General features: G+C 48.9%; 1 protein-coding gene across 1 annotated transcript in view; it reads left to right on the top strand.

The window, feature by feature from the left end:
- Positions 1-27,719, top strand: part of DIXDC1 (DIX domain containing 1) — a 66,415-nt gene that overhangs the window by 16,224 nt on the left and 22,472 nt on the right. Inside the window, exons 2-7 of the mRNA XM_054998391.1 lie at positions 2,629-2,758; positions 5,612-5,737; positions 7,907-8,165; positions 9,022-9,129; positions 21,551-21,663; positions 24,822-24,970. Coding sequence (XP_054854366.1) covers positions 2,629-2,758; positions 5,612-5,737; positions 7,907-8,165; positions 9,022-9,129; positions 21,551-21,663; positions 24,822-24,970 — 885 coding nt within the window. The remainder of the gene's footprint in view (positions 1-2,628; positions 2,759-5,611; positions 5,738-7,906; positions 8,166-9,021; positions 9,130-21,550; positions 21,664-24,821; positions 24,971-27,719) is intronic.

Below are 27,719 nucleotides of genomic sequence, written 5' to 3'. Positions count from 1 at the left end.
CGGAGATCATGGGATGAGGGAGCCAGGAAGGTTCCGGATCCCACCGGGTGCTTTAACTGTGTTCCTAAATTTGTGGGAGGGTATGAGCTTTTGTGAGTCACAGCTCACTTCTTCATACCCTACCACAGATTTTGTTAGTCTTATAGGTGCTACTGGACTCTTGCTCTTTCCTACTGCTGCAGACAGACTAACACAGTGACCCATCTGGGTCTATGTTCCTAAAGACTGCTAAACTGAGCCTGGCAGGCCTCCTTTGGGAGAAGACTTCATGGGGAAGGACTTGCTTATAACAGAGAAGAGTTTATTTCTTTATTGACTTCATTTATAGACCACCTTTCTCTCTGAGACTCAGTAAAGATTACGCAGTTAGAAACAATGCAGTAGGTTAATGTTTACCCTCAAGTGCTGCAAAAATTCAAAGTGGAGCCCCAGCACGCATGAGGGCTTGTGTGAGAGAAGGGGCTCCCTTTAATACACTGGATCTGGACCATTTAGAGCTTAATGCCAGCACCTTGTACTAAGTCTGGAAGCTGCAGCTGGATTATTACTGGAGCATGCATATTACTTCCATTCTTCAGTAACTCCCTTGGCTACCGATCAGTTACCAGACTAAATTCCAGGTACTGGCTGTCACATACAAAGCTCTTCACAGCCTTGGTTTGTAATATCTACAGGACCGCCTCTCTCCCTGTGCTCCCACAGGGCAGCTTCGCTCATCTGAACAGGGCCTTCTGCAGGTGCCACCCTGCACATGGGTGAAATCAGCAGCTGCCTGTATACATGCATTCTCTGTAGTGGCCCCCACTTATGGAATGACCTACCTGAAGAGGACAGGAAAGCTCCCACCCTCCTGGCTTTCCACAAATTATGCAAAATCAAATTACTCAAGAGGGCTTTTTACTCAGACACAAGGACTGTACTGTGGGGAAGTGGTCTCAAAGAGATGCTTTAATAAAGGATAGGGACTATACCACTATGTACGATCCGTTGCTGTAAGTATGATCCTACTGGGTTGTTTAATATGTTAGGCTTAGAATGGCTTACGCTCAGTTTCAGCATTTCTTCAGCTCTGTATTGCATTTCTACTTGTTTTCAGACCTATACTAATTTGCATTTATATGCCCTATTGCATTGTTTATTGAAATGCCTCTGCAGTTGATTGTATTAACTTTCTTTGTGCAATCCACCTTGAGTCTCAATGAGAAAGGCGTTCTATAAATAATGCAAATAAAGAACGTAACATAAATTCTTTGACATTATGTCACAGAGGAGCGCCGTTCTGGAAAAACTACACCTTCCCGAATCATTTAATCATTTAAGGGGTCCCCAGCATAAAAGTACCGCTTTGATCTGGCCCTCAAGTTTCCCTTCTTCTGATTTCTGGGTTTCCTGTATTGTCCTGGATTGATTGATCCTGCTCGGCCTTCTGAACGCTCTCCGCTTTTCTGCTGGGCGAGTGCATTCAAAGGGCACCAACTGCCAGGCACCTTTCTGAGCAAGACAGACGGAGCCACGTTGCGTTGCAACTGAAGTTGGATTTCTCTTGTCAGGATGATTACAAGTGCTGCTGTGATCAGAATGTGACTTTGTGCTGGGTGGGCAGCAGAGAGGCGTGTACTGTGACCGACTTTGCCGAGATGAGGCGGAAGCGAGGCTTAAAATCTGCTACGTTGGCAGAATAACAGGGAGCCCGGTGAAAGGGGAATACGCTTGATTATGTCTCCTGAGTTGTGCTGGCTCTTGTCTGTCCAGGGCAGTGGTGGTCTGAGCTGCAGTAGGAGGTCTGCTTATCGCTGAACAGAAGGCCCTAGGCTGTAGTTAGCTATAGATAAGCACACATTTAAAGTCATCAAATGAATTTCAGGAAAAAAAATGCATTTCCAGCCCTGACTACCACATTCTGCTGAAATGCATAACCCAGGCATCATGGAGAGCATTGCTAATGCATGAGCCATGAGTAGTTAAGGAGATGGGAGAAATGACATACACATGTTGTTGCTTCCATGGTGTTCACGCTCACCACATAGCTGAATTGTATTTGCATGTATTTGTTTTATGTGCCGCTTTTCTCACCAGTCAGGCCTCAAAGCTGCTGACATCAAAACCACAACCCTGTGAGGTAGGCAGAGCCTGAGAGTTCGTGATGGGCCCTAAGGTTATCCAGTAAGTGCAGATTTGAACACAGGTCTCCCAAGATCCTAGTCCAACACTCTATTCACTATGATATGCCAGCTCTCATAGTTGTCTCTGTTTACAAGTTTTGAAGTTTTTAGAGAGTCTGAAAAACTTGTTTGACCTGGATTAGCAGTGGAATAACAAAAATGAGTGCAGTCCAGGTCTCCTTCCACGCACAAGAGTGTCAAGTGCCTAAGACGTCTTCCAGGGGATTTAAGTAGTTGGATCCTCACCTTCATCCAAGTTGAATGCATGGAGTTTCTCCAGCAGAGTGAAATAAAGGAGGAAATCCTTGGGCACAGAGGAATTCATTATGTACCTTTGAATGGCCACAGAGTTTTGGGCTCTTACTGATTTTGTTTGCTGCACGAAGGTGCAGCAGTACAGAGTGTCACGACTGTCCTGCCTGCTCTGTTAACTGATCAAGGCTTTTGTTCTGATCCCTGTTTCTAGCAACAGCTGCAGGCATATGTGGCCTGGGTGAACTCACAGCTGAAGAAGAAGCCAGCCGTGAAGCCAGTGCGGGACCTAAGGCAAGATCTGCGAGATGGGGTCATCCTGGCTTCTCTCATTGAGATTGTAGGTCAGTAACATGATGTGCAGATTTAGGGCTGCTTTCAAACGGAACCAGGTAGGCCGAGGATAACAGGTGTGTGTGTGGCGAGGGGGGGAGCTATAGTGTTGCTCTCAGATACAGCTGCCTAAATCAGGTATTCAGCCTTTTGAGACCAGGGATTCACTGATCTGTAAAAAAGTGAGTCCTGTAATACCAAGTTGTGTGCCAGGAGGAGGGACAGCAAGGCTAAGTCTGTTGGCAGAAGGCCACAAGAGCTCAGCCTGAGCACCAGCAGGCTCATTGTAGTGAAGAACAAGACAAGGGTCAAAGCCTCTCTGCCAGTGAGTATCTTTGCCTTACCATACTGCTGCTGCTCTCTGTGCATACAAAGAAAAGGAGGAGGCACGGTGCCGTAGCACTCTATGGATGCGTATGAGCAACAAGTCCTTCCAACAGGCAGCAAAAAAGTAGCAGCTCTACAGGAGCTTGCTATCCAGTAGGGCTCACCTGTGGGTCCTGACTCAGAGCCAAAACACACGTTAAGAAATACCCAGGTTCAGCACGTGCTCTCTTACCTCAAGGTTTGCCGGGATCTGTAGGCGTCCTGGAAGCTTAAAGTTTAGCATTTACAGAGCAGCAGGAAGGGAAATACAGGCGCCTGTATTTCCCTTCCCCTTCCTGCTGCTCTGTAAATGCTAAACTTGTTCTCTTACCTCAAGGCTTGTTGGGAAGTGTAGCTGTCTTGGCAGCTTAAAGTTTAGCATTTACAGAGCAGCAGGAAGGGGAAGGGAAATGCAGGCGCCTGTATTTCCCTTCCTGCTGCTCTGTAAATGCTAAACTTTGAGCTTCCAGGACGCCTACAGATCCCGGCAAACCTTGAGGTAAGAGAACACGTGCTGAACCTGGGTATTTCTTAACGTGTGTTTTGGCTCTCTATGACTTGAAAATCACTGGTTTGAAGCAGTGCTGGGGAGAACAGAGATTGCAAGAAACTGCAGAAGAAAGAGCTATACCTATCTGTTTACTCTGGACATGTAAAACTGTGTTTTTTAGAGGCGCTGTTTTGATCTGGCATAAAGACTGTGTCGATTTTATCCATCCAATTCAAAATGTGGGACCAACAAGGCCTTCAATACAAATACTAAGTCAGCGTTCCAGTGGCCAGGGGCGGAATAGCACAGGTCAGCCACAGAGCAAACCAATTCAGTCACCCGAGCTGGGGCTGAAAACTGGCTTTCCAAATGGCTTGTAAAACTCTTAACAGCACAGAAGCATTTTCTAAAAAGGATGTGAGGATGAGGCAGACATAAGAGGTTGAGGGCAGCCATAGCAGCCATTAAGACTGCTTCCACACACAGGTTTTGTTCTAGTTTGGCATCCAAACTGGAGTAAGTTTTTTGGAGCATCTACATGGTGTTGTCCCCTAATCATCCACTTTCCATGTTTTTTCCTGCTTTACTGCTATTAGTTTGGTACAAGCTTTTTAGAAAGATTACAGTTCAAGGCGCGTTTGTGTGTCATGTGTATGGGAAGCTGTACACTTTTGCAGGTCCCACCCGCATTGGCACCATTTTCTTCGCCTTAGTTCTCCTGCAGCTGCCATTCCTCCTCTCTCTGCTGTACTGGAGTTTTTTTTTTAAGATCAGCAGTTGACATTTTGTTACAGCGTTATAATGTTATAATGACCAGTTAGATCTATTAGCTGCTCTCAATTCCCAGCTTTCAGGTTTTTTTTAAAAAAGCAAGTTTCTAGCCCTGTCTGTTGCAGAGATGTGCCTTTCCCCCTTATAATTCTGTAATAGAAGGGGCTAGAGGCTTTTAGAAAATGAAAGCCAGGAATTTTGACAACCTAGTAGATAGATTGTTATAATGCTCCAGTGATATGTCAATTGCTGGGTTTTGTTAATCCCACAAAAGCCATCCAGTGGCCTGTGAGGGAGGTGGGGGGGGGCAGCTGCAGAGAACAGAGACAAGGAAAATGTAAGGGAAACTGCTGCACAGATGATCCATTGCCACTGCGAAACCCTCTGCATTCACATTGGCACGAAAGCTGAACAGGGAGTCGTTGCCATGTGGCGGAAACAGCCAGAGCTTACACTTGCTGTAACCTTAAGCACACTGGAGTTCAGTGGGACTTCTACCATGGTGGACGGCCTGGCTCCATATTATCTGCTGTTAGTGGCTGCAGCTGCAAGGTATCAGGCAGAAGGAAGGCCTTTTCCAAGACCTGCTGGCTAAACCCCTTTAAGTGGAGATGGCAGGAATTTAAGCAGGGATCTTTTGCCACTGTTGTCCTGTCCCTTGCTCCAGCATTGACCGGATTGAGCTCTACAAGTGGGTGGGGGAGAAGTGATCTCGGTGGTCCCAGAAAGCAAGCCTTACGAATACTGCGTGAGTTTCAAGGCGTGTTTTCCTTGATTCCTTTCTCCAGCCTGGTATCCTTGACAAATGACAGGGAATATCTGAGTAGCTGTTTCGCTTTCTCGCAGGGCTTGTGTGGACATTGATTTTGCTGAGATGCCAGTATTTATTTGAAAGAAGGAAATAATAGGCTGGGGCATACGGTTGGGGGGACAAATGCCGCTCTTTTCAAAGGCAGCATGGTGCAGCATTCCAGCAAGGCATGGGCTGCCTCCAGCGGATGCAGCGAATGATGATAGATTGCTCAGTATTGCAGGGTGAACATTCTGCCTAATTATTCCATCCTCTCAGTGCCCTGAGAAGATGGGCAAAATCACAGTTTGTTCTCCCCTCTGCATCCTAGGAGAAGTGGCTGGGGAGACCCACTCTTATCTCTCGCCCACCCGGATCTGCTGAAGCAGGCCTTTGTTGTGACTCAGGGGCCTTCTTGTTGATAATTAGTGTATGTTCCTTTCTCAGCTGGTGAGAAACTGTGTGGCGTGCAGGTCAGTCCCACCAGCCAGCAGGAAATGAAGGAAAATGTGGAGAAAGTCCTGCAGTTTGTGGCATCCAAAAAGATCCGTATGCACCAGACCTCAGCTAAAGGTGAGTACCCGTTGAGTCAACGTATGAACAAGGGAGGCTGCTGAATACATAAATTCCATTCTGTAAAAACAAGCAGAACCATGTTTGCCATCATTTCCATTGCTGAACAGAACAGGACATGTGGCGGAAAAGAGATCTCGGAGACAGTGCCGAGTCGCCAACTGCTTTTCAGCCTTGCTTAGGCATCAGCTGAGTCACAGACGTCACATGAATAGGAAGGAACATTCATTCTTGCTGGGTTCAAAGTACCCTCAGTGTTTGCCTCTCCTAGGGGCCTGGGGTGTGGCTGAGAAGGGGCACAGTAGCTTCCCCTGGAAACAGAAAGCGCCTGATCCTCACACTGTTTCCAGAAAAAGAAGAGCACAGCCCTGAAGGTTCTAATCATCAGTGGGGTGTCCTTTCAGTATTTTGAGTAAACAGTGGGCCTTCTGTGCCAACATGAGGCTGTGCAATCCCCCCTCCCTTGCTTAGGGGATGACACACAAGAGCTTTTGTACTAGCTTTTATATAAAATGCAGCCAGGACAATCTGAATAAGATTTTCTTGGCATCCAGGAAAATCTGGGAATTTATAATAATAATAGCATTCGATTTATATACCACCCTTTAGGATGACTTAATGCCTTCTCAGAGCGGTTTACAAAGTATGTTACTATTATCCCCACAACAACAAACACCCTTTGAGATGGGTGGGGCTGAGAGAGCTCCGAGAAGCTGTGACTGACCCAAGGTCACCCAGCTGGCTTCAAGTGGAGGAGTGGGGAATCAAACCTCCAAATTTACAAGAGATTGGGTATCCATCCACAATAGGTGGCATCTTGAGAAACAGTTGGTGGAATCTTGGGTTTGTATTGTGAAAAGTCCTCCTTCTTGGTTCAACCGAGCCTCTGACATTGGCCCATCTGTTTGTTCCAGTCTTGGATATCTCATTCCACAATGAGGAACAGATGATAGCTGGAGAGAATGGATGGGGGAATGAGAACATTTTCCCCGCCCTCAAATCTGATAGGGCTTCAGCAGTCATTCTCTTTGGGTTTATCCAAGCAATGGGTGCATTGCGTGCTTCATCCATGTGCCTCTGGAGCAGTGAAAGGAGGAAACACTCAGCCTCTGAAGCTTTCTAAATAAATAAAACTAAAGAAGTCTGGCAGTGCTGGGGGGTGGGGAGGAGGGCAGAGCTGCGTTCCCTGAAGCAGTGTCCACCAGATGCTTCTGAGCCATTGCAGCCCCTGCAGTAGCCGGGTGATGAATTGCACTTTCCCTAGTAGAAGATAAGGTGCTTTGAATGCTTATCAAACACGATGCCTGTGCAACAGAAGTACTTCCTAGAAGGAAAACATTCTGGATCCCATGGGAAAAGAGTAGCGTATTTCATAGTAATTCCTTCCTTAGTCCCATAGGTTGTGCTGTTTACTTGAAAATACGCCCATAGACATGAGGTTCTATTCCTTCTGGAAGTCCTGGGTGTACCCCATGCAGTCAAGAGCTGGCCTGTAGGTGTCAGTCTGTGATTTTATTTTGGTTTGCTTCATACTTAGCTGTGCCATCCATCTAGCTATCTGATTTGTATCCTGCCCTTCCTCCAAGGAACTAGGGGAAGTTTACTTGGTTTCCCCAGCTCCCATTTTGGTTCCCCAACAGTCCATAACAGGTAGGTTAGGCTGAAAGACATACCCAAGATTAGCCAACACCGTCTGCTTTCACGGCTGAGGGGGCATTTGAACCCAGGTCTTCCTGGTGCTAGTTCATCTGTCTTCTCACTGCACCTCACAGCCTCTCTTGTGGCAAGTCCTAATGGCTGCAATGTTACAAAGAACACCGGCTGCTCTAAGGACGTTCCGCACCTCCAGGGGTGCCACTCTGTAACATCGAGTTTAGTTTACTCTTTATTTTGACGCGAGCATAACCTGCATTTCCCTGCCCCCCTCAGCTCCACTTCATTGATTGCTGTTAGTGGCAGCAGAAATATACTCATTGTAGTGATGTCAGGGGTGAGTTGAAAGGAGAGGGAAGAATTTGACACGGGCCTGCAGTATTCAGTGGCAGCCTTGTGTTTTGCCCTTAGAAATATGCTTCTTGAATTTAACAAAAGCCATTACTGTTGTCCAGTCTGAGACCTGCTAGTTTCATGCGAATAATTTTGCTGTGGGGGTTTGACCGTGTTTTGTAGACATCGTCGATGGCAACCTGAAATCCATCATGAGGCTAATCCTCGCCTTAGCTGCTCATTTCAAACCTGGCTCAAGTAAAACTGCCAGTCAGGCCTCACCTGGCATGATGGGAAAGAGCCCAGCGGGAGCAGCAACACCGGTGGCCAATCACAGGCCTCATTCAGCGGCTGCTGTTGCCCAAGGTGCCATGGCAGCCCTGGCTGATGTTCGCCAGGATGTCTCACGCTCAGGACGAGATGTTTTTCGGCATAGACAGAGGTAATTTGTTCTGCTTGTCCAGTGCTGTGTGAACATTTGCTGGGTCCAGGACCATTGCAAACAGAAGATTTTACAAAGACTCTTGGTGGGCGTTGGTGATATTCAGGTTTCTCCACTAATGTCGTATTTATGACATCCACTGATGTCTGGAAGGAATTTTCTGTAGGTCGGATTGGTTTGCAACATTGGGGGTGTAGGATTTTTCTTTTGCTGTTTCTCTACCAGGGGTGCTTACTGCCTCTGCAGCATATAGCATGGCTCAGTGGCTTGAGTCATCTCATTCTGTTAGCTTGGCAGAGCATCTTACTGTGTACCTGCTTATGGAACTCTGGTATAGATTGTGTGAGTAGACTGGGGGGGATCAGTGCCATGTCAGAACTGATTAAAGGGGAGGTTTGATGGCAAGAGAACTAAAGGAAGTTTTTTTATTCAGGCCACTCTGCATTTAGTACTTTTTTGTCCTTCCTCCTACAAGAAGCTCAGGGCAACATACAAGATTCTCCCTTCCCAAATTTATCCTCACAACAACCCTGTGAGGTAGGATAGGCTGACTGGCCCAAGGTCACTTGCAGTGAACATTGTCATAGTGTGGGAACTTGAACCCAGATCTCCTAGGTCCGACACTCTTAGCCACTACACCACACTGGCAAACAAGGCTATGAGTAGTGTTTTTTTTTAATGAACACATTTAAGTTAATTGCTTTATGCAAAGAAGCGATGACATGCCTTTTTAGCTGGGTGTGGGGGCAGCGTTAAGCAAAATCTTATGAATACATTCCATGAAGTTCGGCTCATGGTGAAACCCAGGAGGGCTTTGCCTTAATTTTACTTTTGTTTGCCTTTGCTTTGTCTTCAGAAATAGCAGCATGGATGATGAGATCGAGCATCCGTACTGGAGTGTCCGCGCACTGGTGCAGCAGTATGAGGGGCAGCAAAGTGTGCCTTCGGAGTCGCGATCCTCCAGGTAATCCATGCCACCCTCCCAGATCGTTGCTGGGCCAGATCTGTCCCTGATGTGGAGGTCAACACTTGATGAGCTGGAAAAACGAGTGAGGCTGTTTCCTTGCTTAGGCTCTTGACCGCACAATCCTGTGCATGTCTGTTGAGAAGTAAGTTTCACCATCTTCAGTGGTGCTCACTCGCAGATAAGCATGCAGAGGATTGCAGCCAGAGTTCCATGCAGAATTTTCCTTCTGGGGAAAACGTCTGCCTTTGTTTTTTAAGTCCTCAAGTTTATAGACAGGAGTTTAAAAACATAGCTCTCTGGCCCCTTCTATAGCTTTTAGCCCCTGCACCTCTTATCATATCCCTTCCAGTTTTCTGGCTCACCTTCTTGCATCATCCCCAAATCTTGCAAAAATATTTCAAACCCAATCCCCCCCAAATAATGCAGTCAGCTGTGCAAATTATGCTGCCCTTTGTTTTGTTTCTCTGGCTTTTGAATCCAGAGACTCTGGTGAGCTTGCTCATTAGCACTGAGCTGTTTCCCCCAGAATCCATCCATAAGGTCACCATTTCCCTACTGAGAAGGCTCAGATGCCTCTCTACTCACCCCACAAGACTGTTTCCAGACCTGGTCCCCAGTGCGTTCTCTTGGGTGCTTACTGCTCAGCCCCTTACAACCGTGGCTTCAGGAAATGTACCTTCTGAAGCTCATTAATCGGTTTGCCTTCTTCTGCCCATAGGCATGCTGCTTTCCGTTCGTCAGGCTGTTGCTCTATGCTGAATCTGGGGTTTTGTTGCTTGGCAGGATTTGGGGGAGCAGGATTCAGAGGGCACAGTGATAGTTGCTTGTAAGAGCCTCTCCCCCCCCCCTCTCTGTGGGAGAGAGCAGCAGAAGAAACCTTTGATGATGTACTGGAGGAAGCCAGGCACCCTGTAGAGGAACCTTTCGTGGCCCAGATGGGTGGAGAAAAACCGATTTAATTGTCAAGGACTGTTACCAAAAAGAAAAAAGCACCCTTTCTGTGACTGAAAGTGACGGGGGCTGGCAGCTGTTCTTGAGCTACTATGCCTTCTTCATCTATCACTTTTCACACCCCCTGTGCTTTCCTATATAAAGGTAAAGGTACCTTTATATTGCCTATATATTCCTATATATTCCTAACCTAAACATGCTCAAACATGCACCCCCCGCCCCCCTCGCGGATGTCCATAGTCAACCTGGTTTAGCATAGAATTGATTTCTGAAAGGGCCCTTCTACCCATCTGTCCCGTGGTAGAAAAAGAGTTTTGCTGCAGCTCTTCCAGTGGACATGTTGCCTCTGGAGTGTTGAGAGCTGCACGAGGGAAGAGAGGACTCGCGCCTTGCTATAAATAGCCTTGTGATCGCAAGAGCTGTGGACTCGGAGGACCTTGCAAGCTAATTGAGGCTGGAGCCAGGACAGGGAGGCCCTTGCGAAAGGGATCTTGCAGGAAGTGATGCTTGGCTGTAATTTCAGCTCTTTTTCACCCAGGCCTGACCACGGTGGGGTTTGCCAAGCAGGCTAAAGGAGATGGCCTCCCTCAGATCGGCAGGCTTTGCCCACAGTAGTGCTGACCGGTGGGTCAGATGTGCACTAGTGCTACGTGTCCGTACTGTGAAAGTCTGTTGCACGTGGATGTGGTTACAGTTTTGGAGTCTGTGCTCTGAAAGGGCACTAAGCCATTCCTAGCTGAAGGAATTCGTGTTCTGACTTCTTCTCTCCCTCTGGCTTTCTTTTATGGGCTTCTGCTGACTCCCTCCTCATGCGTTTCTTCTGATGCCTGCACTTGCACCCTTCCACTGCCTGCTCGTGAGTGCTTTGTCACCTCTGCTCCCGCCTGCATATGCTGTCTACCACTGTTGAGGAAGGGGGTGTGGGCAGTACATATTCCTAGTGGCCATAGCAGTGGCGCTCCTAGCTGCACCTACTACCCAGCACCATTGGGGAAAGGGCATGCAGGCAATGTGGGCAGCTGTGACTGCAGGTGGCGGGACAGCTTGCAAGTGGGCAAAGGAAGGATGGACAGGCGGGCACGGGCATGTGGGTTAGCAGGCAAGAAAGGGAGCCTTGTAGTGGGCATAGAGGAGCCCCTGAGCACTCCGTACCTAGAATCCCCCAACACCTGGAACCGGCCCTAATCCCCTGTAATCTAGACAGACGGTGTGGCTCTCTAGAGCTTTCTTGTCATTCCCAACAAGCATTGGGGGATACAAAAAGGACTCATTTGAAGTTTCCTGAGCTGCCCCTCCCTTTATGCTTACTGAAGGGGTAAGGCAAGGTGGGTGGCGGGGAGCTAACGGACATTTTTCCTTTTGCACATGTCAGCTCATTAACCCACCTGCAAATTTAAAATGTCCAATAATTTGCATTGCTGCTGTGCTTTTTTAAAAAAAGTCTTGAGAGGTATGCAGTTAAATACAATAAAGATGCCCCAGTTCTTCCAACCCCAGTCACGAGGCAGGCTTACAAACCGGTATCTTAAACTTTGAAGAGCCTGGGTTCAATTCCTGGCATCTCCAGTTACAAGGGCCTCAGGTGTCAGGTATTATCCTACTATATAATTCCCTTAGCGTCTTTCCGATGACGCACATTTATCCTGGTGCGCCTGCGTGGCACACCAGGATAAAAGCGCGCCATGGAACGCCGCCAATGGAGGGCGCCGCTGTTCCAGGGCTAGGTAGCCCAGCTGGAGGAAGCGGGCGGCGCAGGAAGAGCAACGCTCAAGCCCTGGTGGAGCCCAGACGATGGGGTGGAGGCGAAGCGCCCATCGACCTTGGAGTCCTGCCGCTCTGCGCCGCACCGCCGTGCTGTCGGTGGAGACCGGGTGGAGGCGAAGCGCCTGTCGATCTCGGAGCCCCGCTGCGCCGCGCCACGCCGTGCTCGGCAGGTACAGGGCAATGGGGCATGAGCAATGTGCCCATCGCCCTGCGAGGCCTGCTGGAGCTGGGCATGTGGAGGGAAGAGTGAACCTGTTCTGCCCTCCCTCCCTGGCTCCACATCCCGCCTCCCAGCCTTCTCCAGACCCCTCCTGCCTCTCCACCCTCCCCAAACCCCCATTGCCTCCCTACCAGCCATCGCTTCCCAGACCCTTCCTGCTTCTCACCTCTCCCCAGACCCCCCTTTCCCCCCACCTGCCAGCCCTTCCTCCCCCCCAATCAGCCCTCCCCAGCCCCAGCTTTCTAGAGCCCATTGTATTTATTTGCACAACGGGCTCTTTTTCTAGTTCTGCTATAATTCAGCTTCACAAGCTCACGTAGGGAGGGGCCATGGCTCGGTGCTTTCTGCATGCAATGCATGCACTCAGGTCCCAGGTTCAATTCTTGGTATCTTCAGTTTCAAAACGGATCTCTGGTAGCAGGTGTCTGGGAAGGTCTTTCTCTGCCTGAGACCCTGGAGAGCCACAGAGCGAGATGGCCCAAGGGCCTGGCTCAGTGTAAAGCAGCTTCGTACGTTCAAATACCTTCAGGCTTTGTCCATGATAGATGACTGGTGTGGCAAGGCGATCAGAGTACACGGGAGGGGAGAGCTGAGTTCCAGCGGTCACCCTGCCACAGAACTTGGGCTAGTTCGCTCTGTCTCGGCTTAAGCTATCTCACATGATTGTTTCAAGGATAAATTATGAAGGGGAGAGGCCTGCATTTTGCCCTGTGAGCTCCTTGGAGGGTGGACGAGGTTAAAATATCATGGATGGGTGGATGGATGGACGGACCACTTCAGAAGGCAAGGTGGAGCCAGGATTCTCAGCCTGTGCTGGAAGGGGACTTGTCATTGACAAGACAGACATGATATGATTTGAACCTCTCCTCCCCAAAAGCTAACTCTTATGGTGGGCACTACAGTCAAACATATTAGAGGACAAGAACATGATGTCCTTCAAGGCCTCCAAGGAAACAACCAAGGCAGGGAGCGAGGGGGAAACACCTGCTAATCTAGGCTGTGATTCTGTTGCCGCCATTAATCTACAGACGTGCCTCATCATTTGGCATGGGAGATTTCGTTCACCCTGCCTTGAGGTAGTGCCTCTTTGCCCACCAGCTTGCATAGGGTATGATGCCTCCTGGTCCAAGAAACACACACCCACACATCTGATTTGGTAAAAATCTGTCAGAAATACTTGTGGCTCCCCTAGAATTGTTCTTGCCCCTATAGAGAAGCCCTAGATTTAGGGTATATGGATCAAAGAGAGAATGTACCCACCAAAAATGTCCTTTTCAGGAGAAATAAAGGGAGTCCTTAGTCGTGTGAGCTCATTAAAAACTGCATGTCACATTTCACAAGAGTTAGGGTGATTGGTGCTCTGAGCCCTGGCCGTATTCCAGGGTGGGTAATTACAATTTGCCTCCTGCAGTTCCCTCCGCTGTTCTAATTGGCAACAGCTCTCCCTCCCTTCTTAACCTAAACTCTGCCATATTATCAGTAAACAATCTGAGAACTTCAGTTTCTGTTATCTGTGAGCACTCTGGAATCCCCCCCCCCCATAACTGTTCCATTAATATAAAGCTACCTTCATGTTTGCAGAATGTGGTTATTGGTGCTATGTATGTCAGAGGCTGCTTCATCCCAAGCGTCCTGGTCAGTTCTCTAATATGGGCCAAGAATGTCCCCTTGGATGTGTATGAAGCATCGTGTTCCAGAAGAACTGCTTTGCTGGATCAGAGCGGGGTTGCTTCCACATGAGGATTTTGCTGCAGCTTAGCATCCAGACTGGAGCAGGGTTGCTTTTGGGGGGTGGGCGGGGCATCCATATGATATTCTCCACTCATAGGCTGTTTTCGGGGGGGGGGGGGTCCTGTTTTGCTGCAATCTTTCCTGAACCTCATTAGATAAATCTGGCAAGTTCGCAATCAGAATGCCTTTACCCACCACGTGGACAGAAAGGTGCTCATTTATGAAGCTCCCATGCACATTTTGTGCCCTTTCCCTTGCCTCTGGCCCAGGGGCTGCCGTTCTTCCCCATGCTACTGGATGGCTGGGGGGGGGGGGCTTTTAAAAAAATCTGCAGTTGCTAGATCACTATAGTGTAATAAGACAATAACAGTCTTTCCATTTCCTCTGAATTCCCAGTTTTCATTTTTTATAAAAACAAAAAATCCAACAACTCTAGACCTTTTCATTGCAGCAACGAAAGGGCTAGATTCTTAGGGTTTTTTAAATGAAATCTGGGAATTCGGAGGAACTAGTAGGTCTTGGTAACACAACGTTGCAGTCGAGTGGTGATCAGTTGTTTTAAAATGCCATGGGGCAGAAGCAAGGGAAGAACGGGGGAAACTGCTGCGTGGATGCTCCATTGCTGTTGTGAATGCCTCTGCATTTGTAACAGCAATGAGACCTTTGTGGAGAACTGTTGCTATGTGGAAGCAGCCCCAGTAGTCTAGCCTAGCATTTTATTCCCAGCAGGGGTAAGACAGATATCTGGAAACTCAACAGGAAGAGTACAAGGTAGATTGCCTTTCAAAATTTTTAGTTTGTCCCTGGAATCTGGTCCCCGGGGTTCTCTTTGGTTACTGTAATTAATAATTAAGTAGCTTGATGAGGGCCCGTCAAGAGTGTAGCTGTCCCAGAGCTTGGGATCTTCCTTCATACTGACTCTCTCCAGGGTGTGTCTGTGTGTCAGCATCTGCCAGGAGGAGCGATGTGGTAAGTGGTTGCTGATCAGACGGGGCGGAGTGATGTTGTCATTTCAGTTGGCACTTCCTTTGAATGCCCAGATGCTCCTGGCAACACCTGTCTGTAATGGGCAACCTAAACCCTCATAATCTTCATGTACCGGATTCCCTACTGAGACTTCCCTGATGGAGTTAAAGCTGCCTGAACTTCCAAAGAGCGCCACTGCTGCCTCCCTGCAGACATCTAACTTCCCACTCAGCTGTGCCCACAGGATCGGGGGCTAGTGGAGACCCCAAGTATTTGACAGGCTTGATCCAATGTGCAAATTTCCCAGAGTTCTCCTAATCCTGCAGGGCCAAGAAGCATTCCGATGGATTGCCTGCCTGCTAGGAAATCGATCGGAGTTTGTATCAAGATGGAGAGAAAATGCTCTTTAATTAAACCCAGGTCTGTAATTAGATTTCATTCATAATGTCCTGAGAGTTAGAAATATTCTACATCCATTGGTTATGAATTAGCACACTGACCTGGGAGCTGTGTGTGGACAATGGGCAGAACAACATTGTAAAGCTCAGCAGCAAGACTTAAAGGAAGGGGGGAGAGGGGGAGGTGCCATCTCAGAACTACTGCGTCTGTGTTGTCACAGGAAAAAAACGTGGTTGGTGTGTGCTAATGGGGGGTGGGCAGCAATAAACACTATTAATGCTTCCAGAGCCAGGGTCTTTGGTGGGCGAGTAGATCCCGGAGCCCCACAGAACAATGTCTTCCTGTCCCCCACAGTGCCAACTACACAGCTTGCTTTGCATGAAAGGAAGCAGATGGAGACACTTGTATACAGAAGTGCCGGAATCTGGCACCAAAGGGCAGAATCTTCGCGAGCACAGAGAGCGACTGTTTGAATGGCAGCAGTAAGTGCCAAACTGGGCAAGGCTGCATGGCTCTCAAAGAGGAGAGGAGGAAGATTTGTGTGTGCAGGAGGGATAGAGAATGGCTGCAGGGCAGAGAGGGCCCCTGGGGGCAGAATTAGCGTTTAGTCAGCATCAAGACCGATCTGTGATGCTTCTAAAGGTGCTAGGTAGGTTGTTTTTAAATCTGGGTCACATGCTTCAGAATGCTTAATGCAGATTAACATTTCTTTAACTGTGGTGGATTCAGAATCAGGGTGGCAAAGGGGCAGGTTTTTCAGAAGCAGGCTTAAAGGTGAGATGGAGTTGTGATTGTGATTGCAGGGGACTGTTGTTCTTCGGGATTAATATGGGACACTAAGGACTTCCTCACACATAATAGGGAAGGGCCCTATAGCACAGTAACAGAAATTATTACTGTTGTTGTTATTTATTTATTTGACTTCTAGCCTGCCTGCACCACAAGTGGGCTCAGGGTGGGTTACAACAGGATATAAATACATTTAAAACATACTCCTGGGTGGCACGGCGTGCTCCTGCATTCTGCAGTAGCCCATTTTCAGCCCCAAACGGGCCCAATTTGACTTGCTGTGGAGTACAGGACTCTTTGCACCCCTCCCCCGGAAGTGCATCCCAGCTCTGCAGCATCCTGAATGGTCAATTCAGCTTGCGGCAGAGCACAGGAGTGTTCCAGGGCCCGTTGTGCCCCCTCCCCCCAGCAGTACTCCCAGGCTCCACACTCGATTTGGCCAAAATTGGGGCCAAATCGGGCAGCTGTAGAGTGCAGGAGCGCTCCAGGGCCCATTGTGCCCCCTGGCAGTGCTCCCAGGCTCTGCAGTGGCCCAGTTCGGCCTGCTGCAGAGTGCAGGAGCACTCCAGAGCCCTTTCCCCCTCCCCCGGCAGAGCTCCCGGACTCCACAGCAGCACAATTCAGCTCACTGTGGAGCGCAGAAGTGCCCCAGGACCCTTTCTGCTCCTCCTGGCAGCATTCTTGGGCTCTGCAGCAGGCCAGTTTGGCCCACTGCAGGAGTGCTCCCCAGGATGTCATGGAGCCTGCACAATGACATCACATCCCGGAAGTGACGCCATTGTGTAGCCTGGGAGAGCATGTGCCTCGCGTGTGCGAGTACGACCCAAAGGTGAGTGCGAGGTCTTCTGCCTGGAGGGTAAGAAGACTAGGCATCCCAGCCCGCTCCAGGCCTCTGAGGGGCTACGGAAGTGGCAGGAAGGCCTGGTGTGGTGGCGTGGCCCTCCCTAGGCCCCATAACAGCCATGGAAGTGGCAGAGAGGCCCAGCACGGCAGTGAGACCCTCCCAGAGCCCCGCAACAGGGGCCTGCCAAATCAGTTTTCTAGAGCCCAATGTGTTTTTCCCCACAATGGGCTTTGTTGCTAGTAAAGTTATAAAGCAAATGGGAGCCATCCACCTTCCTTCATAGCCCTGAGTTGAATTAAAAATAACTCTCATGAGCATTCAGAAATGCATGTACAAAGCTAGTTGTTCATGCACAGATGCTGGAGAAGAGGTCTAAGGTGTGTTTGCTCGTACTGTATGATGATTATTACCTTGATTATGTGGTATTGGTTTCTTCTCACCAGCCAGTTCTTGAGGGTTCAAGGTGGCCTACAATGAACCCTTGCAGAAACAGACAAAAGGCTTGGCTCAGATGGGTCTGGGTTCCCCTGCATCTCCAAAACGTGGCAGATAATACCCCCAGGACCATTTTGGGTGCAGAAGGGAGGCAGGAGCCGCTCCCTCTCGCTGTGGTCCCAAGTAGAATCAGCCCATGCGGCTATTGTGTCTGCCTTGAAGACCCTGAATTTGGATGGAAAGACAGCACAGGAACATTTTGAACGAACGAACGAACGAACGAATGAATGAACGAATGGATAGATAGTCGTATGGTCTAGCCTGGGACTAAGTCATGGTTGTGGGTGTTATGCTGCTGTGCTTGTCGCACATCGCTGCAACCTGAACAGGGCAGGAAGAGCAAGTCTCTCTGTTGTTGCTTTTGAGTACAGTCTTGTAAATGATTTATTTTCTTGGCCTTGCAGCTTGCTCCATATGAAAGGCAGACAGCCGTATGATAATTATTCAACCTGAGCTCTTCTTATCCTTGGACCCCAGTAGGAATGATTTCTTACTACAGTGTTTCTTGGGCATAAGGTTTGCTTTGATGACATTGGCCTCTTTGGTGCTTAGAAAGTCTTCTGCGTAGAGGGACGAGTACTGGGTCTTTAGTTATGCCTGGCTCTGCCTCCATTCTGTGAAGTCTCTATACAGACCAATGGAAGCTGATGCTGGTAGTGACCAAGGAGCCAGGTGTGACTGTTGGAGGTTACCCTCTGATGTAATGCTTCATTTCCCCCTCCCATGAAAGATAGATAAGACTTTTGATTGGGCCCCTGAGTCGTGGTGTTTGGCAACTAGGGAAGTGTGATGTGTTTGCATGTGTGCAGTTGTGATCCCCAAACTCTGGGTGTAAAGGGATGCTACATTCACAGTTGATGCCAGTTAATATTTTTATGAAAAACTCAAGTAAACCAACAGCTATTTGATGCATTCTGGTTACCAGATAGAAATTACAGCATTCCTTCCAAAAAGGAAATAAATCAACAGGAACAGATAGGTTACCCAAAGTTGACTGGAAAAGACCTGCTACCATTTTATTAATGAAATATATTTTGTATGCCTCTGCTCGCCTTGCTCCCCTAAAAACCACATGGCCAGAGAGCACGTTCCCTGGATCAAAACACCCACCCACTCACTCTCACATACAGAACCCGTACATGTGTGTGTTCATGTGTGTGCATGTGCAGCATTTCTATGCGTATCTGTGGCATATATTCCCTGTGGATCAAAAGCACATTCCTGTCGTCACAGTTTCCTGTGGGGGGAGAACCAGCAGATATGATTCATAGTGGAGTTGCCCAATTCATGCTGTTTTGCCCAGGCTTCAAGCACTCTTCCTTCCTCCCCTGCCCGCCTCCGTCTTTTTCCCCCCCCAGCCCCTCCCCCTTCTCATCAGCCATCCTCCTCCTCCACCCTGGGCTTGGATATCTCAGAGAATAGGTTCTGCCTCGCTCAGCCCTGGTGACAGCAGGAGGGAGACGGAGCTGCAGAGAGCGGAGCAAGAAGCGGCACGCAGGCACTGGCAGACGCAGGCACACAGGACTGGGGGAGTGCTGCATGCTGCGCTTCAGGGGCAGGATCGGAGGGTGGAGGAGCAATTTCCGTGGCTTGGCTGTGGCGTTGGGTCTCTCTAGGAGACGTGGAGTGGCTGGACTGATTGGAATGGGATGAAGACCAGGACATGCGATCCAGGCTCGGGATCCAAGAATTTGGGCATACGTCAGACCAAAATGCAACCGAGCGAAACAAACAACCCAACCGGAGACCGAGCCAACTCGAAGACCCGGGCTGCTGAATTGGCTCCTGCCTCCCAAGCCAAACTCATGAGCTACAGATTTATCACTGACCTGCTCCTGCTGAAGCAGGGGAGCTCGTTTCCCCCCTGCTGCAAATGTCTTGGCTTGCACGAGGGAGTCTGCCTGGCAAACATTTCTCCCTTAGTCTGACAGGAGCTGACATCCTCGGTGCAGAAATTCCAAGCACGTGAAGGGGACGAAGGAATGCCTCTGGCCGGGACCCACAGACTGCTGAGGCTCCCTGGGTGACTCACTCTGTGAGGGCAGAGTTTAAAGGGGAATCATGGGAGGGAAGCAGGTCAAATGGTGAGCCACCAACTTGTGCTGTTGTCATTTAAATGGGGGGGGGGCAGAGATGAGGGCTGTTTGTGAAAATGGAATGGATGGGGGGGGTGCGGGCTTGGTTGCTAAGACCCTTCTAGTGGTCCTTAGTCACCTGTCCGTGAGGTAAGGGAGGCAGGAATTATGCAGACTTCTCTCCTGTGCCATAAATCCTGCTGGAATTGATTTAATTTTCCAGACCTAATTTCCCTGGGTTTTAATGATGGACAAACTGGAACTCCTCCTTTTAACAATCCCAACAGCTCCAAACACACATTTTTCTCATGGAAATGGTGCCAAGCCATCTCCCCCCTCCCCCCTTTTAACGATGCAAGTTTTAATCAATGGAGGGAGGCAGCCTTTGAGCAGTGCTTTGGGCTTCAGCGATAGACTCCAACTTGGGGGCTTGTTTTCTTTCAGGGTGCCCCCTGACCCCTACTGCTGGCGATGCATGAGCCCACAAGCTGTAAATAAAACTGGACTTGCATGATTATCTCAGATGCTAGGAAGCAGCCTGGAGACAGAGCATAGCTGAGGTTGTGAATAAAATCCTGGTGCAACTGCAGTTTGAAATGTTGTTGAGCATCTTCTGGGCTGTGTGTGAACCCTGAGATGAATTGCACAGGATGGGGGAGCACAATTTGGAGTTATTTTCCTGGGCTGATGTTGCCAGGTGCCCCCCTGTTCTGTTTAGAATCCCCGTCTGCCACGTGGCATACCAGCCTTCTCTTACCTTGCTACAGTCCTGTAGGGATGCAGCCCTTTTACCTGTCCTGCTTCTGTGCACTTGATAGCAACCAGTCTGTTCTGCTGAAATGTAACAGGTGGACCGGTTTCTGATACAGAAATAAAGCGATGGGGAAAACATCAACCCGCCTGGCTGCTTTTAAAGGCACAAGAGCAGCACCAGGCATTGTTTCTGTTTTGTGATGTTTTCGTTTTTTCTTCCCAATTTAGGCAAAGGATCATTTCAACATGTATTTCCAGGGCCAGCCTGATCCCCCCCTGCTTTCAGATGGAAGGGTTGGGGGAGGGGGAGTTGGTACCACCTGTACTTATGCAGCACACCTGGCACTATGGAGCCCTGCTGAAGTTTCTCTTAGCCAGTGCTATCCCTGCTGAGGAGCCTGGGGTAGAAGCGCTGGGAAGATTCTGGGAAATGTGCTGGAGAGGCATTCTTTTTCCTTTTTTTAAAAAAAAAAATCTTTTGCTTTCTTCATCCCATTTTTCTGTTTCTTTTGTTTGTTCTGTCTTTTGTTTCCATCTCTGGGAAAACGATACATTAACTCTTGCTCACACTTGCAAGGATGAATTCTTTGGGGATGCATTAAATGGGTCAGTGAGTTTTAGATGCTGTTCGCTGTTGTCTGGGCAATGGATACGGAAAGAATTTCCGAGAGGGAGGGGAAAGAAGTCTGAGAGGTTGGATCAGAGGATGCATCTGGAATGCCTGCCATTTTAAAAAAAGAACTGGGGTTTAAGAATGTAAAGGCAGGTCATGGGTTGGTGTCCAGGTCCTTCTGGGAATTTGTGATTGTTAAAAATAATCTGATTTGACTTCTGACCCATTACTCACAGCCCCCCTTGTAGCCTCAGAAGCAAGGCGCAAGCAAGAACTGTGGGAATGCGAGGAGCCTTGCGTAGCAGATTGCAGCCCCCGATGCATTTGCCTCCAGGCAGAACTGCTGCCACAGCGTAGACGGAGCAGCTTGATTTTTAGAATATGAGCCAAACCCTCTGAGCTTTTATAGATGTGTCAGGGTTGAGGGGGGAGAGTGTAAAAGAAGTTTCAGCGAAGGGGATTGACGTCAGACGCAGACCTATCAGGGCAAGGTGAAGCAGCCGCAGCAGACCACACAGTTTGAACATGATTGAGAGTGGCAGAGTGGGAGACGGAAAGATCTGGCCCGGGGGCAACCTTTCCTGTGCCCTTGTGCAACTCCTGTCCCGTTCAAAGGGACCTTTCTGGTGGGTTTCCCCGTTTATTGGTGGAAGGCAGTTGTCCTGGGCTTTTCTCGAACATGCACCACTGGTTTCAAGCTAATTGGACTTCTTGAGGCATGCCGGCTGACTTCTTTCCTGTCCCAAGATGGGCTCATTCCTTCACTGCCGCTTTGTATTGAAAGGGACAGTTGCCTTCTCCTCTCTTCCCCTTTGCAGCCTCACATCGCCCAGTCCCGTAAACAGCGCCAAGAGCGAGTCCAGCTCCACCCCTTCGGAGGAGAAGGCAGGATTTGATATTGTTCGTGAAGAAGAAGCTGAGATTAGAACAGGTAGGAGAACATCTGGCCAACCGGTGAAGGGCCCCAACCAGAGGATCCACATCTTTCCCTTGCACCAGCACAGATTTCTGCCATGAGAGTTTGTTCTGGTTCTGCTTTGGTGAGATTCCAGGACTGCAAATGGTACTCCCCCTGTATTCATCCTAGCAATAGTACTTCTAGTAGGAGTGTTAAGTCTAACATCCATGAGGTTCTGTGGGGCCCCTGTGGGCATTCTCTGTGTTTCCTGCAGCGGTGGTCTTCAACCTTTCCAGGCCTGGGATGTACACTTAACTACCCCTGCTAAGGCGTAAGAGTGTGATATCCCAGTCCTATGACAGGAAGAGGGGAGCAGAGCTATGAACTCACTGGTGTCAGGGCCAGGACAGGATGGCAGATCAGAAAAGCTGGGGACAGGAACCACAAGCTGAGCGCCAGGAGGTGTATTGTAGTGAGGAATGAGTCGAGGGCTAGAGCCAAAGAGGATTGTAGCCCTACAGAGTGACCGTGCCCTACTGATCTGCTATTCCTCTCAGCTTGCACGCAAAGCGAGGCAGAAGGTGTGGCTTTCTACACATGTGCACATACAGCAGGTCCTCCCAAAAGGTTGGGGACTCGTGACCCGGCAGGTGGTGCTCTGCCTCACAACGGAGGGTCTTGAACCATGGTTTGGAGACCCCTGGCGTACGTCATCCCCACTGATTTTTATGCTAATTATTGAACCATATTTGCAATGTGAAAGCCAGTGCTGTTAGCAGGGCTGCTGCTATTTGGCTGCTTCCACACGGAGTAAAAAAAAAAAGGCACCCTCTCTGTGGAAGCAGCATCCCCTCCCCCCCTCCGCATCACTCTCTGTTGATGCCACCTCTGCATGGGCACAGAAGCCCCCAAGCAACAACAGTCATGTTGCCCCCCACCCCTCATCCCAGCTGCGATAGGGTGCAAAATTGTATTTGTTCAGCTTGTGAAGAAACAAAACCTGTTGAAGGGCTAAAAGGAGAGGGAGGAAGCATGGAGCAGAGTGCCACCATTTTGAAGGTGGAGCTTAGCTCCTCACCCTGTTGCCTGCACTTGGAGTGTCCACGTGGATGCTCCACGTGCAGCCACCCTGGAGTTCCTCTTTTGAGTTGTATCAAGGGGGAGGCCCCGGGAACCCCTCTAGTTGTTCTGGGAATGAACATGATGTCGTGTGGATGTTCCCCCAAAGGAATGCGCGCATCCTGCAGTCCACCCAAGGAAAATCCACAAGTGGCAGTAGCCTGTGCTGTAAATGGAACTCTCTGTTTTGGTGAAAAAAATACGGCCTCACAGAGCCCTTGAGTTTGACTCATCTGCCTTCCGGTCAAAGGCCTTTTCTGCAGAAGAGATGAACACAGGATTCTGAACGACAGTCTTGCAGTCTGAAGTTTTCACAGTCATGGCCAGGTCAATCCCATTAAGACAACTCAGAGCCGCTTCACACATTCCCATTTCTGAAGAGTTTTAAGCCATAACTGCCTTCAGTTACTTGTTGAATGGACACTCACGGGCAGACCTAGGTTTGCATCTGCACAGTATGCGAAATGGCCCTTATTCTTGGCAGCATTGTCAGTCTGGAATGGTTTTGGCTGCTTTCTCACCCGTAAGACATTGATGCTGTTTTTTAGCTTTCCCATGTGGGTGAATTGACCTGCTTTGGCTAGCATGTGCAGTTGGTTTAAAAGTGTCTCTCTCCTGCTTTCTCTCCTGAAATAACTACATTTGCAAAGGACACATCTCAGATACGCCAACTAAGAGAGAGACTACAAAACCGCAGCACGGTTTCTGTACCTCGTGCTAGTGAGGTGGGGGTTAATTGATGGCTGAGTTTAAATCCCATGCCTAGAACGATGGCAACAAAACCATAGTCGTCTCTTAGTTGAAAAAGGAAAAGGTCCCAGAGAAGCCCCTTTTTATTATTCACAGTGCAGGGTAGATTGCTTTGTCCTTAAATCAAGCAAGGAGGGGGGAGACCCTTCAAAACAAAAGCTTGAGATCCCCAGTCTGAGTGTGTCTGAATTTATAATGCACAGAAGCCGGAACGAGGCCTGGGAAAATGTGGTTTCCAGGGTTGTTTTTTTTAAAAAAAAAATACTTCTGCTCAGTTATTTGGAGGAATCGCACCATCTGCATTGGAGAGTTCGTTTTTGCGTTTCTGTCCCGTCCTTTCTCCCATCATGGAACTCAGAGTGAGTTGTTTGGTTGGAGGAGGTGGTTCCCAGGAAGTCTCACCCCTCTAGGCATGGACCTGATCCAAGCTGCTTAGCTTCCGCAGGGCTCCTGCGTACAGAGGCGGGGAGCCCAGTGGCACCTGGCGTGGGCTTTCGGGGACCACAGTTCTCTTTGTCAGATGCATCTGACGGGGAGAGCTGTGGTTATCGAAGGCTCATACTGCATTGGAATTGGATGGTCTAGCTGTTGGGCTGCTACAAACTAACAGGGCAAACTCCTTTGAAGCCAACTGACCCCCACACCAAAAGGAGATGTTTACATTTACTAGCAAAGGAATGTTTTGGTTGCATCCTCCCCCTCCCCCCCTAACTGCATCTTCACTCTCCTCCCCTCCTCCCCTTCTCTTCTATATTTGACCAGTTTCTGTACTATGCATCTGACGAAGAGAACGTGATTCTCGAAAGCTTATGCTACAATAAAATTGGTTAGTCTTAAAGGTGCTACTGGACTCTTTTTGATTTTGACATTCTGATAAGGAATTGATAGCAAGTGAGAGGCTGTCCAAATGCAGGAGCCACAAGTCCGTGTGGGAGTAAGCCCTTGTGATGCCCCGGGAGTGTCTTGGATCGGTCTGTGTATTGTTAAGTACAGCCCTGTGAGCTCTCACTGGGAGAGGTTTTGCGTGTATGACAGCAGGACAGAGGTGGTACTAGCTACCTGCAGACGCCCTCAAGTGCTGCAACTCCAGTGAGACGTGGTGTGCCCTTCCTGCCTGCCTGCTAGGACTTCACACAGCCCTCTCCCTAGCAGAGTTTTCACCCCACTCTGTGGCATTCTTCAAGAATAAAACAGGAGAATTGTAACAGTAGAAATTGGCGGTGGGCCTCCCCTTGTTTTATTCCCTTGCCCTTTCAAATGAAGCTGTGTCTGTCCAGAGCAGTTCAGTTCTTTCCCCAGCCATGACGTTGTTCCTCTTGCAGAAGAGACGGGCTCTCCTTTTCCCCCGGAGTGGCAGGCACGGTGCCCTGCCACAAGCTTGGAGACTTCATGGGAGGAGCAACTGCTGGAGCAGCAAGATCACTTAGAGAAGGAGATGGAGGAAGCAAAGAAGATGATTTCAGGACTACAGGTAAAGGCCTTTGCCCCTGTTGTGCATTCAGCAGTGACTTGTTAATTAGCCTGCCTTACTAATGAAGTGTGTGTGTGGTGGGGGGGAGGGGAGATTTGAAGAGGTAGGCTTCATCCCTGGCTGTAGCACAGGCTGTTGCAGCACTGCTTTTGCAAAAGCGACATGCGGTTCAGTGCTGAGGCAGGTTTTTTCAGAAAGAGCAGGGCACCCCAGAAAGAATGGAGTGGCTTGGCTGCTTCTTGGAATGAAAATTTCTGTTAAAAAGTTTATTTAAGGAAATAAATGAGCAATTTAAGCAAAAAAAAACCTATTCGGTTTTAAAACCACACCAGTACAACTTGGAATAAAAATCAACCAGAAAGAAGACCATACAAGTTGTTCTGTTTCCACATGGGAATGATTCCCAGTTTGACTTAATCGCCACTGTGAATGGAGAGGCACGAGCAATGAGATGATGGAGCTTCTGCAGCCCCCCCGCCCACCGCCATGATTTCTTCTCCTGCCCTCCTTTCCCCCTCTCTTGCCTCTGGTGGGCTTTTCACAAGGTGTTTTTAAAATCAATAGTAGAGAGACATGGAAATCCACAATTTCCTGTCCACATTTTCGCCAAGCCTGCGTTGGGTAAAATCTTCCCAGGGTGTTCATACATATACCGTGGAGCTGGAGAAGTCTTAGAAGGACAACGCAAGCATGACAAAATCATGTGGAAGCCCAAATAAAAAAACATTACCTTTGGGGGTGGGAGGCTGCAGAGCAAGAGCTTTGTGTGGAAGCCACTTTAGTTGTTATTAAAAACTTGAATAGAACATACTTTGCTTGGCACCTAAATATTAGTGATGATGGCACCAGATGAATTTTCCTAGGCAGGGAGACCACCACCACAAAGCCCTTTGGTTAGAAGAAGCACATCACACTGCCTTATACTGAGGCAGATCATTAGTCCATTTAGCTCAGTAATATCCAGGGCTTTTTTCTGGGAAAAGAGGTGGTGGAACTCAGTGGGTTGTCCTCAGAGAAAATGTTCACATGGCTGGTGGCCCCGCCCCCTGATCTCCAGACAGAGGGGAGTTTAGATTGCTTTCCGCGCCGCCCCTGTCTGGAGATCAGGGGGTGGGGCCACCAGCCATGTGAACATTTTCAAGAGGTGCTGGAACTCCGTTCCACCGCGTTCCCGCTGAAAAAAAGCCCTGGTAATATCTATTCCGGCTGGCAATTTTTTTCAGGCAGACAAAGGCCTTTCCTAGTACCTCCAATTGAGATCTTTTACATTGAGGCGTTGGGGACTGAACCTGGAATTTTCTGCATGTAAAGCCTTTGCTCGACTTCTGAGCCACAGCCTCTCCCTGCAGCTGCCTGCCTAAATGCTGGGGACACTTAGAGAAGAGCCTTGGGAAAATACCCGGATCCTTGTACAGAATTGCATGGAGGAAGTTGGATATTTAGTCTGAGTCCTAGAACATTCATGGCTTTATAAGTCAAAAACTAGCCCCTCGAATCCTGCCTGGCAACAAAATGGTAACTGGTGAAAATCTGTCAGTATTGGAATGATGTGATCACGGAGATGATGACGTGTCTGACCACCTCATTTTGAACCCGCTGAAGTGTTCAAGCGCTTGTCAGGAATAGCTGCATGAACGACACGTTGTGATAATTGTACCATCTCTTTGCGGAAGGGCACGTGGCTGGCCCTCCTGCTGAAGTGGGCGGAAGCCACTCTGTGCAGTGCATTGCTGCTTGAGCATCCAGTGTGTGCACATAATCACCAAGTGTATTTAAACAATGGCAAAATAAAAATGCTTGCTACATGTGCTGGTGTGTAGTGGCAGAAGGGGAATAATTTCTGTTGGAGCCCATGACAGTTGTGAGACTACATTCCAAACACAAGTGGCAAACTGCAATTCGATGTCCTGTCCAGGGGAAGGAACGTGTCTTCCCAGATATAAAATGCCAAGTACTATGGAAATGCAGCATCCCATAGCAGAAGCACGAAGACACCTGAAGTGCATGTAACAAACATGTGCCAAGTACAAATTGTTCTGCTAAGGAGGGAACAAGTAGAGGGTCCACATAAGATTGGGAGTGATAACTGCATCAGATTAACAATGGATCAAAATCCCTTGAGTTATTAGGGTGATTATCCAGTGCCATAAAAGGACTGAGTCCGTTTGGTTTTTAAGAAGCTTGGGCTGGACGCTGCATTTTCACATTTCCCTTCCAGCAAGACTGTCTGACTACAAAGCCACAATGCAACTGCCTCACTTTTGTCACCTCCAAAACATACCCTTTGCTTCTTTGCTGCTCAGCTTGGAGAGCGAAGGCTCTGGACTCTCAAGAACTAGGGTCTTTCTGTCCTGGCAACTGTGCTGGCTTTGAATGGTAAATATTTATGTAGGAGAGAACAAAGACCGCATTGTGCTGGCAGCTCCAAGCAGGGCAGTCAGAGAAGAGTGCAGTTGCAGCCATCAGTGAGCAAAAGTGACACAACTGCTTGGTGCCCTGGTAGAATTTGATTGCACAGCATACCTTGAAGGAGAGCTCGACTTCCCCCTCTTTTTTTCCTTCATGCCCTGGGAGCCAAGAGAGGCAGCTGGTGTTGTGACTGGCAGCTGCCTGGCATTGTTGGCCCCTTATCTCCCAGGAGAAGGGAGACAGCTGATCCCACTGTCCAAGAAACTGGATTTGAATAGTCAGTTTTGCACTTCAGAGGCAAACTGCATTCCCTAGAGGACGAGTTCCTGCCTCCCAGTTC

This window comes from Eublepharis macularius, chromosome 14 (assembly GCF_028583425.1).
Source record: "Eublepharis macularius isolate TG4126 chromosome 14, MPM_Emac_v1.0, whole genome shotgun sequence".
Lineage (NCBI taxonomy): Eukaryota > Metazoa > Chordata > Lepidosauria > Squamata > Eublepharidae > Eublepharis > Eublepharis macularius.
The sequence above is the reverse complement of the archived record's forward strand: the minus strand, read 5'-3'. Positions and strand labels throughout refer to the sequence as shown.